At 48.9% G+C, this 14,120-nt stretch overlaps 1 protein-coding gene and 1 non-coding gene across 2 annotated transcripts; both read left to right on the plus strand.

Moving 5' to 3' along the window:
• Positions 1-269: 269 nt before the first annotated feature.
• KHDC4 (KH domain containing 4, pre-mRNA splicing factor) lies at positions 270-14,120 on the plus strand. Its single transcript, XM_075192738.1, is given in 16 exon segments — positions 270-389; positions 3,665-3,920; positions 4,207-4,335; positions 5,619-5,698; positions 5,890-5,942; positions 6,093-6,256; positions 6,586-6,797; positions 6,919-6,979; positions 7,445-7,502; positions 8,779-9,036; positions 9,558-9,715; positions 10,704-10,710; positions 10,713-10,815; positions 11,906-12,000; positions 12,588-12,655; positions 12,658-14,120. Coding segments are annotated over 16 exon segments (1,863 nt in total). The 5' UTR covers positions 270-360; the 3' UTR covers positions 12,790-14,120.
• On the plus strand, positions 7,061-7,191 carry LOC142109471 (small Cajal body-specific RNA 4). Its single transcript, XR_012680390.1, has one exon.

A 14,120-nucleotide genomic window follows, 5' to 3' on the forward strand; every position in this document is an offset into this window, starting at 1 on the left:
TACAGGGTCACACTGGGAGATACTGGTGAGTACTGGGCACACTGGGAGATACTGGTGAGTACAGGGTCACACTGGGAGATACTGGTGAGTACAGGGTCACACTGGGAGATACTGGTGAGTACAGGGTCACACTGGGAGATACTGGAGGATATTTCTATTACATTAGTTTCCATTTCGTGGTGGGCGTGGCTTTAGCAGCTAATGGGCGTGGTTTTTACGTTGCCAGCCACATGACCGCCTTAGAATCTCGATGCTGAACGTGTCCAGGACGTCACACGCACTCTGCCGGGGCTGTCAGACACGTACGTACGTGGTGACGTGGAGAGTGACGTACAGGAGGAGGATAACGGTGTAGTCGCCATGTCAGCGATGAGCGCGCAGACCGGCGGGTGAGGACTCCGGGGTCCGGGGAGCAGCACTCAGTGGTCACCGGGGAGTCCCTCAGGGTGACCGGGGGGAGGTGATGGGGGCTCCGGGCAGTGGGTAGAGGCGCAGGCTCTAGGCGTCAGCTCGGCTGCTGGGTACTGGGGAGGCCGCAGGCAGGAAGCAGCAGTGAGGTGGAGGCTGCGGGGCCCCCATGGCAGAAGGTGTTAGTTGGGGGTCATAAGGTGGCGTTTGACATTTGTGGAGAGGGAGAGGGTCCCTATGGCGGAGTGTGGACGGTGTTGTGGGAGAGGGAGAGGGCCCCTATGGTGGAGAGGGTCCCTATGGTGGAGTGTGGACGGTGTTGTGAAGAGGGAGAGGGTCCCTATGGTGGAGTGTGGACGGTGTTGTGGAGAGGGAGAGGATCCCTATGGTGGAGTGTGGACGGTGTTAGGGAGAGGGAGAGGATCCCTATGGTGGAGTGTGGACGGTGTTGTGGAGAGGATCCCTATGGTGGAGTGTGGACGGTGTTGTGGAGAGGGAGAAGGTCCCTATGGTGGAGTGTGAGGGAGAGGGTCCCTATGGTGGAGTGTGGACGGTGTTGTGGGAGAGGGTCCCTATGGCGGAGTGTGGACGGTGTTGTGGAGAGGATCCCTATGGCGGAGTGTGGACGGTGTTGTGGAGAGGGAGAAGGTCCCTATGGTGGAGTGTGGACGGTGTGAGGGAGAGGGAGAAGGTCCCTATGGTGGAGTGTGGACGGTGTTGTGGGGAGGGAGAGGGTCCCTATGGTGGAGTGTGGACGGTGTTGTGGAGAGGGAGAGGGTCCCTATGGTGGAGTGTGGACGGTGTTGTGGAGAGGGAGAGGATCCCTATGGTGGAGTGTGGACGGTGTTGTGGAGAGGGAGAGGATCCCTATGGTGGAGTGTGGACGGTGTTGTGGAGAGGGAGAAGGTCCCTATGGTGGAGTGTGAGGGAGAGGGTCCCTATGGTGGAGTGTGGACGGTGTTGTGGGAGAGGGTCCCTATGGCGGAGTGTGGACGGTGTTGTGGGAGAGGGTCCCTATGGCGGAGTGTGGACGGTGTTGTGGGAGAGGGTCCCTATGGCGGAGTGTGGACGGTGTTGTGGAGAGGGAGAGGGTCCCTATGGCGGAGTGTGGACGGTGTTGTGGAGAGGGAGAGGGTCCCTATGGTGGAGTGTGGACGGTGTTGTGGAGAGGGTCCCTATGGTGGAGTGTGGACGGTGTTGTGGAGAGGGTCCCTATGGTGGAATGTGGACGGTGTTGTGGAGAGGGAGAGGGTCCCTATGGTGGAGTGTGGACGGTGTTAGGGAGAGGGTGAGGGTCCCTATGGCGGGGTGTGGACGGTGTTGTGGAGAGGATCCCTATGGTGGAGTGTGGACGGTGTTAGGGAGAGGGTGAGGGTCCCTATGGCGGAGTGTGGACGGTGTTGTGGAGAGGGAGAGGGTCCCTATGGTGGAGTGTGGACGGTGTTGTGGAGAGGGAGAGGGTCCCTATGGTGGAGTGTGGACGGTGTTAGGGAGAGGGTCCCTATGGTGGAGTGTAGACGGTGTGAGGGAGAGGGTCCCTATGGTGGAGTGTGGACGGTGTTGTGGAGAGGGAGAGGGTCCCCATGGCAGAGTGTGGACGGTGTTGTGGGAGAGGGTCCCTATGCCGGAGTGTGGACGGTGTTGTGGAGAGGATCCCTATGGTGGAGTGTAGACGGTGTGAGGGAGAGGGTCCCTATGGTGGAGTGTGGACGGTGTTGTGGAGAGGGAGAGGGTCCCTATGGCAGAGTGTGGACGGTGTTGTGGGAGAGGGTCCCTATGCCGGAGTGTGGACGGTGTTGTGGAGAGGGTCCCTATGGTGGAGTGTGGACGGTGTTGTGGAGAGGGAGAGTGTCCCTATGGTGGAGTGTGGACGGTGTTGTGGAGAGGGAGAGGGTCCCTATGGTGGAGTGTGGACGGTGTTGTGGAGAGGATCCCTATGGTGGAGTGTGGACGTTGTTGTGGAGAGGGAGAGTGTCCCTATGGTGGACTGTGTTGTGGAGAGCGAGACGTTCCCTTTGGCGGAGTGTGGACGGTGTTGTGGAGAGGGAGAGTGTCCCTATGGTGGAGTGTGGACGGTGTTGTGGAGAGGGAGAGGGTCCCTATGCCGGAGTGTGGACGGTGTTGTGGAGAGGGTCCCTATGGTGGAGTGTGGACGGTGTTGTGGAGAGGGAGAATGTCCCTATGGCGGAGTGTAGACGGTGTTGGGGGTAGAGGGTCCCTATGGCGGAGTGTGGACGGTGTTGTGGAGAGGGAGAATTTCCCTATGGCGGAGTGTAGACGGTGTTGGGGGTAGAGGGTCCCTATGGCGGAGTGTGGACAGTGTTGTGGAGAGGGAGAGGGTCCCTATGGCGGAGTGTTGACGACGTTGTGGAGAGGGTCCCTATGGCGGAGTGTAGACGGTGTTGGGGGAAGAGGGTCCCTATGGCGGAGTGTGGACGGTGTTGAGGGGAGAGGGTCCCTATGGCGGAGTGTGGATGGTGTTGAGGGAAAAGGTCCCTATGGCGGAGTGTGGATGGTGTTGTGGGAGAGGGTCCCTATGGCGGAGTGTGGACGCTGTTGTGGGAGAGGGTTCCTATGGCGGAGTGTGGACGCTGTTGTGGGAGAGGGTCCCTATGGCGGAGTGTGGACGCTGTTGTGGGAGAGGGTCCCTATGGCGGAGTGTGGACGCTGTTGTGGGAGAGGGTCCCTATGGCGGAGTGTGGACGCTGTTGTGGGAGAGGGTCCCTATGGCGGAGTGTGGACGCTATTGTGGAGAGGTTTCCTATGGGTGAGTGTAGACGGTGTTGTGGAGAGGGAGAGGGTCCCTATGACAGAGTGTGGACGGTGTTTTGGGGGGAGGGAGTGTGTCCCTATGGCGGGGAGGGAGTCTGTCCCTATGGCGGAGTGTGGACGGTGTTGTGGAGAGGGAGACGGTCCCTATGGCAGAGTGTGGACGGTGTTGTGGGGAGGGAGGGAGAGGGTCCCTATGGCAGAGTGGACGGTGTTGGGGGGAGAGGGTCCCTATGGGTGAGTGTGGATGGTGTTGTGGAGAGGGAGAGGGTTCCTATGGGTGAGTGTGGATGGTGTTGAGGGAGAGGGTCCCTAAGGCAGAGTTTGCGTTTGACATTGCTTTTTTTAACTCAATAATTTGTACTTTATAAATTATAGATTTATTTAAATAAAATAATTTTTAAATGCATTTGTTCTGGGTAAAATACTTATAACTATTACACAGAGTTGTGTGAGAGACTCATAAGTAAATGCTGTGTATTTCCAGACGAAGAAGTAAATGGGATCAGCCTGGCCCCTCTGCTGCAGCCACTCTCCTCCTCCCCGGAATGATGCCACTAATTCCTCCGCTTGGCACCAGCGTTTATATGCCTCCAACAGAGGAGATACCCGCAAGTACGGCGAGCGAGGCGATCAGCGCTCCCTCTGGGGCCCTCGATGCTGCGGCTGCCGTGGCTGCTAAGATTAATGCCATGCTGATGGCAAAGGGGAAAATCAAACCCACTCAGAACACACCCGAGAAGGTAATGCCAACCCCGTCTAGTGTTGCATCTCACTTCATATGTCCCCATCTGCACAGAGTGGAGGCAGATCTTCTGCAGGCCGAGCCAATTCTCATGGGAATGCAATCCATCAATTTATTAGGGACCAGCGAAATCACTGAGGCGTGAGGCATTTCTCGCATTGTTGGTCCTAGTTCTATTGACCTTGATGCAGGACTTTATTACGTGATTTGCGCTGCTACTTTTACTTAAGAAATTACTATTTCAGTGGCATTTATTTTGGCTATTGCATGCTTAATATTTATAGGTCCAGGTAGCGGGCAAAGCTCCCCCTTCGACCAAAAGCAAGGATGATCTTGTGGTGGCGGAAGTGGAGATAAACGATGTGCCACTGACGTGCCGGAATCTGTTAACGAGGGGTCAGACGCAAGACGAGGTACGTAAAGTCTTCATTTTACGTCCAGCACAGGTAACGATTGTAGCACATTACTAGTGGTATTGCTGCCTCAGTGCGGTTTTTTTTTGACTGGACAAAGATTGCTGTGTGGTTTCCAATCTAGGGGTAAATGTATCAAGCTGAGAGTTTTCCGGCGTGTTTGAAAAACCAATCAGATTCTAGCTATTATTTATTTAGTACATTCTACAAAATGACAGCTAAAATCTGATTGGTTGCTATAGGCAACATCTCCACTTTTCAAACCCGCCGAAAAACTCTCAGCTTGATACATTTACCCCCTAGACTGTGCATTCTCAGTGAAGCGTTACGTGATCGTTTAGCGCTACATAAAAATTAACACTGGCTCCCTTTTGAGTTATGCATTTTTACATGTAAGTATACGGGGGCAGTGATATGATGTGAGGAGGGGAATGGAGGCAGCAGGAAGCCACAGACTGAGAGTTATATAGTGGAAGGAGCAGGGTCATCCAGCAGCACAGAGTATATCAGGAGATTATTGATGTGTTAGTGAGGACAGGGCTGCATGTGACAGGGGCAATGACATGATGTGAGGAGGGGAATGGAGGCAGCAGGAAGCCATAGACTGAGAGTTGTATAGTGGAAGGAGCAGGGTCATCCAGCAGCACAGAGTATATCAGGAGACGAGTGATGTGTTAGTGAGGACAGGGCTGCATGTGACAGGGGCAGTGACATGTGAGTAGTGGAATTGAGGCAGTTAGAAATCATAAACTGAAATATTCGTTTACAACATTTAAAATGTGAACACAAAATGCACAGGGGAAGCGTGTGCTTCCTCAGGCCCTGATATCCGTGAATGAGGGTGTAGGTGCCGATAAACTTTTATATTGGAGGTTCACCGGGAGATGAAGTGGACAGATTTTAAAGTTAAAATTGTCTCCAACAGCGCAGTGATGCGAGGGTCCTAGGGAACTGATGAAGGAAACTTCATAGCCACACCTCTATTGGGGGGGGGAAATATCATTGTACAATGTATACCAAAACTTTGTTTTATGGAATGAATAAACTTCATTATATCATTAATATGAGCCGGGTAAGCCGTCTGGACTGTTAATGGTATTCAGTGTACCAGTCATGCCATACGGCCGTGGGCGTACTCCAGCAGCAGATTGCCTGGCAATGATACCTGAGCCACTGGACGTGCAATGGAATGGAAGGGATTTCTGATTAGTTAATATGTAATATTTGAAAGACCACAGATTATGAATATAATTTTCATACAATGCACACGTTTACCTCTGCAGATTAGTCGGCTGAGTGGGGCGGCAGTGTCCACGCGTGGGAGATACATGACGTCGGAGGAAAAGGCTAAATTGGGCCCTGGGTATGTATGTCCGGAGTGACACCATCTTGTTTTACTCATAGCTGTTCTTCCCGCAACCCCTCGTTCCCCTGCCCTCTATATGGCAGTCAGTCTGTATTAAATGACATGAGTTTTGACCCTTAGACTGTTTGTGCCATTATCCAGGGATTATTAGCTGAAAGTCTTTATTCCTCCACCTTTTGCGTTTGCAGAGATCGACCGCTCTATCTCCACGTTCAGGGCCAGACGCGGGAGCTTGTTGACCGTAAGTATTATATCTCTGCTAGGAAATGAGGTCACATTACTGGCTGCTGTGATTGGCACATGACTTGTGTGTGATGGATAATACTGTGTGTTATTGGTGTGATTGTGTTACCGTCCCCTGCCAATGTGAAACTGTCCTGTTTCTTCACAGGAGCGGTGAACCGAATCAAGGAAATCATTACCAATGGAGTGGTTAAAGCAGCCACGGGGTCCAGTCCGACCTTCAATGGAGCCACTGTGACCGTATATCACCAACCAGCCCACGTGGCCTCTCTGCCTCCCATAACACTCACCAAACCACAGTTCCAGTCGGGGGTACGGCTCTTTACCTAAAGATACAGTTCTTCATGACCTAGGTTCCCTGCTCTCTCTCTAACTGTTTGGGTTGCTTTGCGGCACAGTGTCCATATGCTATTACAAACTGTAGTATTTTGACGTAGCAAGTTGGACTCTTTCGTTCTTGGTAAAGATGTTGAGATTTGTGTCACTCATTGCTCTAGCTTAGGATCTGTCCCTGCCCACAGTGTAAGATACAATAGATCAGATACTTTCTCTCTTTGAAAATCTATTAAATGGATGTTGTTGGGGGGCTTACAAAAGCAGTCTGGGGGGGAGTGTAAGAGTTCCTTGTGCTTTACCCGCAGATGCACTATGTACAGGACAAGCTGTTTGTTGGGCTGGAGCATGCTGTGGCCTCGTTCACCGTGAAGGACAAGGTGGAAGGTCCGGGCTGTTCCTACCTCCAGCACATCCAGATGGAAACCGGAGCCAAGGTGTTCCTCCGCGGGAAGGGATCCGGGTGCATCGAGCCCGCTTCTGGGCGAGAAGCCTTTGAACCCATGTACATCTATATCAGGTGCGTCGCTGTCCTCTACACCAAAGACCAGTCTGAATTGGGTGTTCCCGACGTTTCATATTACAACATACTTCTGTAGCTGACCATAGAGCACTAGTAATTGGACGTATTCTCTCCTCAGTCATCCAAAACCCGAAGGGCTGGCTGCTGCCAAAAAACTGTGCGAGAATCTCTTACAGACAGTAAGTGTCGCTGCGCTACCCTAGTAACAAACCGTACTGTCAGCTCAGCTGTGGTTCTACCCTTTATATAATATGTCGTGTGTTGGAGGGTTAAGAAAGCAGCGTCTTTGAAGTGGGTCACTGCTGATACCCCCCTCCTATAGCAAATGTATGGCCAGAGAGCAGCCGCGCTAACAGACAGAGTTACAGGCTGACTGCGCCATCCTACATACGTCAAGGCTCCCGTTATATATATGTTGTCATCTTTAAATTTGGGTACAGCCATCTTGTTAGAGCCTAGCTCTGCGTTGGTGTGTTATAAATGGTGTTTAGAATTTGACCCATTTTGATGACCGTGTCAAACCAATGTAAAACACAATATAAACAAGCCCGTTGGCAGGAACAGTTATTGAATGCTATAACGGTATTACAATACTCATGGAGCCTGGAGAAGATGAATACTAGATATTTATTCTTTGTTCGCAGGTACACGCGGAGTACTCGAGGTTTGTGAATCAGATCAGTTCCGCTACTACTATGCCCGGTACGTATATCTCTCCTGCATCTTGTGGAAACTTAGTTGTTGTTAGCGCTTGTCCAGCGCATCTGTGTATCTAGCGCAATGATAACCTGAAGTGTTGGTTCATAGATCAAAACATTTAAGCCTGCATCGTAGCATCAGAGGTACCTCATTGTATGCAGGTCCTACACTGACCTATATGCTTCAAGCACCATTAAATGCCGTTAACATCTGGTGCACTCATCTCTGTTATAGGTGCTTACATCTAGGCTTGTGAGCCACACCCAAAAAGGCCTTAAATAGGCTTGATAGACAACACGTGGCAATATTTGCAAACAAAATCGGAGCAGAAATAAGCCGGCGCTTATTTAAACCCATGTTGGACATAGTACCAGTAATATAAAAGCCCCATATGTATACAAACAAATACAGTTATTGCCGGCGTTTGTCCTTAACACTGCATATCTGTGTGTATCTAGCAAAATGATACCATGGGATATTGGTTCATATTGTGATCAAAACATTTAAGCCTGCATCCCAGCGTCAAGGGTGCCTCGTTATATGCAGCTCACGACATGAGGGATTTTGTTTGTGTAGTGTCCTGCAAGCACCTTGGTAGCCAGCCATTAATATGGTCGCCCTCTTTCTGTAAACGGTGATACTGGGGGTGTTGGGGCTCTATTATTTGCCGTTGCCCGTTTTGATTGAAAAAACTTGTTTTGTTTACAAGAACAGTGCAATTTATTTTATATCTCCAGACTTTGACGCCACAACGGCTCTTCAGCAGATGAGAAATGTGTTAGGTGAGATGATCCTGCATTTCATTGGGGGTCTCTGTAACGGATAATGGCAGAAACGCGTTGTATGTTGGTCGCAGAGCCATTTTGGGCTTGATTTGTTTCCCTTATTGTGCAACACGCTAGGAACTGTTCACAAATACCTGAAGCTGTCTCCGTTAAAACTCCTCCCTCCCCATAGGTCCAGGGGACTATTGTAGTTCACTATAGTTCACCCCGTCCAGGGCAGAATCTCCTTGCCCCTCCCCCCACACCTATCAACGAGCTGCAGAAGGGAAAGAACCGCGCTGGCTGCTCTGAGCTCTCCAAACCGCATTTGTTAGAAACGCGTTTGAAAAGGGACGGACAGTGATTGAAGCTGGAGAGAAGAGTCTTTGGCTCTCTATTAGTTGGGCCTTCTTTCCAAGCCATTTTCTAAATGTGTACCGATACCCTTGCCAATTGGTTAAAATATTGTCTATTGTAGCGTATAAAGTTTCTGAACTGCGCTGTGTTCTCCGCAGGGTATCCGCAGCCACCGCCCATGGGCACCGTGACCATGCAGACGTCGTACTATCCAGCAAACGGCTTCCAGACGGGCTTTCCCGTGGCACCGCCGATTCCACCGCAACAGCCTGTGCAGGTGCCATACGTGGTTCCAGCACCATTGACCAGCCCCATGCCCCCATTGCCTTCCGTTGTGGCCACAATGCCTGTACCCCCAGTGCCATCTCACTATCCGATGCCACAAGTGCAGCCGCCAGTGACTGCCATACCGGTAAGTGCACCCGAAGTTGAGCAGATTATGGGGGACTACGTGCTGCTCGTTTCTATCCCAAGAACAGATTTATATTTTGAAGCCTTTTGGCACACAACCTAAGCCCCGCTATGCTACGTCTAATAAACATACAGCTTTTATGTATAACTTGACATGACTGTCCTATCACACAGCATGATATAGTGACACTATTCTGTACAAAGCAATTGTGTACCCCGCTGTACAATTTGGCCATTTTATTAACTTGAATTCCTCTTATCTGTTAGCTGTTATCACTCGTTTCATCTGCAAGGGGATAGATTCACCACTTGCTGATGTATAATTGGTCTGTGAAATTGGGTTTTCCTGGATCATAGCCAGATACTTGGCTCCCCAACTGTCCATAAAATCTTTTGTTGGTTTGCCGTGACCTCCCCATCCTATATGAGGACTACTAGACGTAAATAAGACGGTCAGGATTGGGTGCTTGGGAATGTTTGGCCACCATGATCCAAAACAAGTTCTGATCTCCCTTTCCACCTCCAGGTCCAATGAGTACTCCTTTCGTTCCACCTGCCCCTGTTAAACCCACCACCGCCGCCATCACCGCACCTCATCCGGCACAGAGCCTGCTCCAGGGACAGAAGAGACGTTTTAAAGAAGAGCTGCCGGAGGAACAAGACTCCAGCCTGCTGGGTTACCAGGTGCTTTACCCTATCCATATACATTGGGGTTTATATTGCCATATCTCCTCCCAGTGCCACTCAGCGCTACACACCGCCGGCCACAGGCCGCCTTTGCTTGAGCACAGTTTAAATGACTGAACCACTCCTGCTGATGGAATATTATTATAGCCTTGCACCCTGAACTTAAATAACCCCCTACGTAGGGCCAATGCATGTGTACGGTTGGGGTTATTTTATAGATCTCTTAACGCTACATTTATGCGGCGTAGTTGCCTTTAATCTACGTCACGTGCTTCTTACCGCTATACTGGCATGCTGATCTCATGTTGGTTTATGCTTGTGACCCAAGTCTCCTGACCGTGTTTGTTAGTTGAGCTTCAATCATCATTGCTCATTGAGGCTTCCTTACAGCGTTCCTGTCATCTCTAGCCTGGCCTCACCCATCCACTTTCTTCTCAAACAAGATGATAGAAGTGACCGGACTTGTTAACTGCATATTATAGGTTTTTCGTTTACAGTGGGAACAATCAATAACAGTTTACTGTATTTCAGAGCTGGACGTGTACGTTTTGGAGCTATGTTCTACTTCTCCCAAGTGGTATTTTTAAATCCAAATCTGGGATATTGAAGCTGAAATCCAACGCTTTGTTACGTTGTGGAGCTTACTGCTTGGGAGTACCACAACTTAGCTCCAGATCCTCTCTCTCTCTCTCCTCTCTCTTTATAACACAACCAATTGAAATTTTAAGTGGACAAGGAGCGGAGAAGCTTTGAGCAGTGGATGTCACCTGAGTCTCATAGTGCGGGTACACTGAGATGGTGCAGCTTTCAGATATTGCTAGTTCTGCTGTGTTTTTTAGTGGGAGATGTTCCTCTTGACTCCCGAGGGGCCTGGGTCTTCTGCCAGGGCCCCCCTCGGCAGGAGGGTTGTAGGCTGAGATTGAGGAGCAGGTTATGGCTGAGAACCTCTAGAATTGCTAATGCTGCTGTATTTTTCTGCTCATAGCATGGACCCATCATATGACTAATTTAGGTACAGGCTTCCTGGCCCAGAGCAAGATGGACGCTCCATTGGTCAAACCAGACGGAACCGCAGGCAAGGACCGAGAGAGGGACAGGTGAGGGCTGTGATTAGATGTGCTGTAATAGAACCGCTTGATTAAGCCTTCTAAGCAAGGAAAAGTGGAGGCGTTGCCCATAGCAACTGGATCAGGTTCCAGTTAACATTTATCCAGTGCATTCTAGAACATGATATTTGGAATCTGGTTGCTATGGGCAACACCTTTACTTTTTCATTTCAGAAGGCTCGACAAATGTATACCTTGGAGTAAATAGTTCAGCTTAAACAACGCCTTCTTTCTCTTATAGAAGCTGAAGGTCTTGGGGTCAATCAGTAGTTTGTTTTTTATTTTAGACTAAATTTGTTTAGTCTCTGGTAAAAGAAACAGTCTCTTTAAAATATAGATATTCTGCCACTACCAATCAATCATAAATATAGCAGTGCTCAAACTGATATATAGTGTAGGATGTTATTTTTTTATTTTTTTTAATGCACTCTATTTAAAATCGGCAGATGTTTGTTGCATATATAATTACATTTTCCCTTGGCCTGTTTCTTCAGGCTGCTTCTTAATGATTGATTATTAATTCAGATGTTCCACAGTGTTATGTGGACACGATGGCAACCACAGTCACATGACATATTATAACGAGCAGAGAGGCTTTGGAACGCCCCTCTGAGCTCTGTCCGCTCTGACATCCTCTTTCTCCTCTCTCCCCCCCCCCCCCCCCCCCTCTGCCGGTCACATGACCTGCTGATAGCTTTGACTCAGTGACAGCTATTACTGTTTGCCCTCCAGTGAGGTACTGAACAAGGAGATAGTCATCTGTAGGAGGAGAGACAGGAACAATGACTTGGATGCATGCTTAACAGCTACTTAACTTGTCTAAAGACAAATGAACCATTCTATAAAACATCCATTATTTAATATATTTACAATGGGGATTGTAGGGATTCTTCCCAAGTACACTGAACATTCTATTTTAATAATCTTTATATCTGCCCAGAAAGTTGTTGCCATCATTGAACGTTCAACTTCTTGATGACAATAACTGTTGTATTAAATGAGCTGTTAGAAGGCACTAAGCATGACTACCGCCTCGTTTCTTTTGCAGTAATAAAACGAGAGACGTTCTGTCTTCCTGTAGGCAACTGATGCCCCCACCCGGCATGCTTGCGGCAGCGCAGAAAGACGCGGAGGAGAAGGCGTCGGCGGCCGGCCGGAGCTCGGCGTTAGCAGATGGTGAGTGTTACGGGAGCTTCTGTCAGGCAGTAACTTCCGGGCTGAACGTTGGGTGTCTCAGATGCGGCACAGAAACCCCCATTCCCCCTGCCAGTTACCCGGGCCGATCAGATTTCTCCCCTGGAATCTGCCGGTTCCGGTGTCCTTATTTCTTAAATCCCATGGACTAGAGGTCCGGCTTGTATTTAAAACTGACCCTGCAGTGATGTAAACAGAGGGTGGGGACGACTATGTGCTGGTATCAGTGTCTCTGGTTCATCTCTAACTGCATATTTTTGTATTTTTTTGTGTCTTCTCTTTTTTTTTTTTTTTTTTCTCCTTTTTCCTCTTCTCTTCCATGTTCGTGGACGTGTGCCTGCGCCGTGGTTGACCTTTTGACATCCGACCCGTGGCCGTGACCTCTGCGCCGGTTACAAACTCCCAAATGGTGTCTGACTAATGCATTTAATTTCACACAAATTAATGTATACGTATGCTTTGCATCCTTCTTTTTTTGTTGGGTTTCTACCGTCTCTTGTCTACCCTTCGACCATATCTTCCCCCCCCCCCCCCCTCCCCGGTTCCCTCTTCTGTTTGTTCTCTTTCAGATAACCACGCCAAGAAGTTGAAGAGCAGCAATAAAACCTTTGGGTTGGTGGCCTACGCGGGAGACTCCCTTCCGACGAGGAGGAGGAGCACGGCGGCCACAAGGGATCCGGCCCTTTCTCACAAGGCTGGAATGTAGGATACCAGTACTCGGCCTCCCAGCCGAGGCCCAAACAACAGATGCCCTTTTGGATGGCACCCTAGGACTCTTATCTGCACTCCGACCACCCACCCTGCAGTGACCTGTAGCGATGATCTAGCATGTACTCTACACAACGACCTTTGTTAGTGGTTTTTGTTTTTTTAAAGCAAGGAAATTCGATGAGCAGGTGAAGAGAAGCAGATGGGATCAATCTTTATTTCAATCCCCCGGTTTTTGTTTTTGACCCCCCCTCCACCAATACCACTTATATTTAAATGTTGGTGGGAGTTAATAACATACTGACTACACCTCGACATTTCTGGCATATCAGACAAGCCAATTACATTGTGAGGACCCCGTAGGAACATTTTTTTAAAACTTTTTCTTGCTTGTCTTCCTTGTGTATTTGTTTATATTCACGCCAAATAGACTGCTTTCTACACCCAATTTAAATAACAAACAAACCCTTTTTCATCAGTGTTTCTTTACATCCAATAATTTGACCCTGTAGCCCTACCACTGAGGCAAGCTTACAGTAACCTTTTTAAGGCCAGCGGTGCGAAAACACTTGTCGGATAAAACATGTTCGTATTCTAAGAATGGATCATGTTTCACTCGGAAGCGAGGCCTAAAAATTTACAGGTTAAATTGGATATATTTGGACGCTTCCAATAGTCGATGTCCCAACCATCTCGGTGAGGCAGCTTGACAGGTCGGAGTGAATTGATGAACCGTACAAAGTACCGGGTGCCTTTGTTCTATGTCGTATATAAAAGCTACTAATAACGTTTACAAATATATATGGCAAACGTAACTTATCAGGTTTGATGTATTGCCATTGGTCAGTCAACCATATTAGATCACTCTGTCCTATGATGGGTAGCTTGGTAAACATCCCACCCCATTATAATAACTCGGATCTTTCCAGCTGAAACTTGTCCATACATATCTGTAAATGTTAAAAGTAGCTTTTTCCCATAGGGCAATTTGGTTTTTAAAAAGAGCCTTGTAGTCAATCTAGCTTATCTCTGTTGTGTACACTTAACCTAGTCCGTATTGACGGGAGTCTAACGTAGCGGTTTGTTTTTTTCCCTCGTACTCTCCACCACACTGGAAACTGTCTCTGCATGTCGTCACTGTGGGGGCAGCACTAAACCCCCCCCAGTCTTCAATTATTTATGTACCTGCTATTGTCGACCTCTGAATATATTGATGCAGTTCCGTCTATACATTTATTTTTTTATTTTTTTTTTTGTCTGTAGACACCTAGGATCCCACTGCCTCTGTATCATGCAACCTGCCAACACCGCTTTGTACCTTTAAATAATTTTTGCTGTAAATATGGGAAAAAAAAAAAAGATCTTTTATTGTAAATAAATGTATAAATATTCAA

The sequence above is a fragment of the Mixophyes fleayi genome, chromosome 12, assembly GCF_038048845.1.
Source record: "Mixophyes fleayi isolate aMixFle1 chromosome 12, aMixFle1.hap1, whole genome shotgun sequence".
In the NCBI taxonomy this organism is placed as follows: Eukaryota; Metazoa; Chordata; class Amphibia; order Anura; family Limnodynastidae; genus Mixophyes; species Mixophyes fleayi.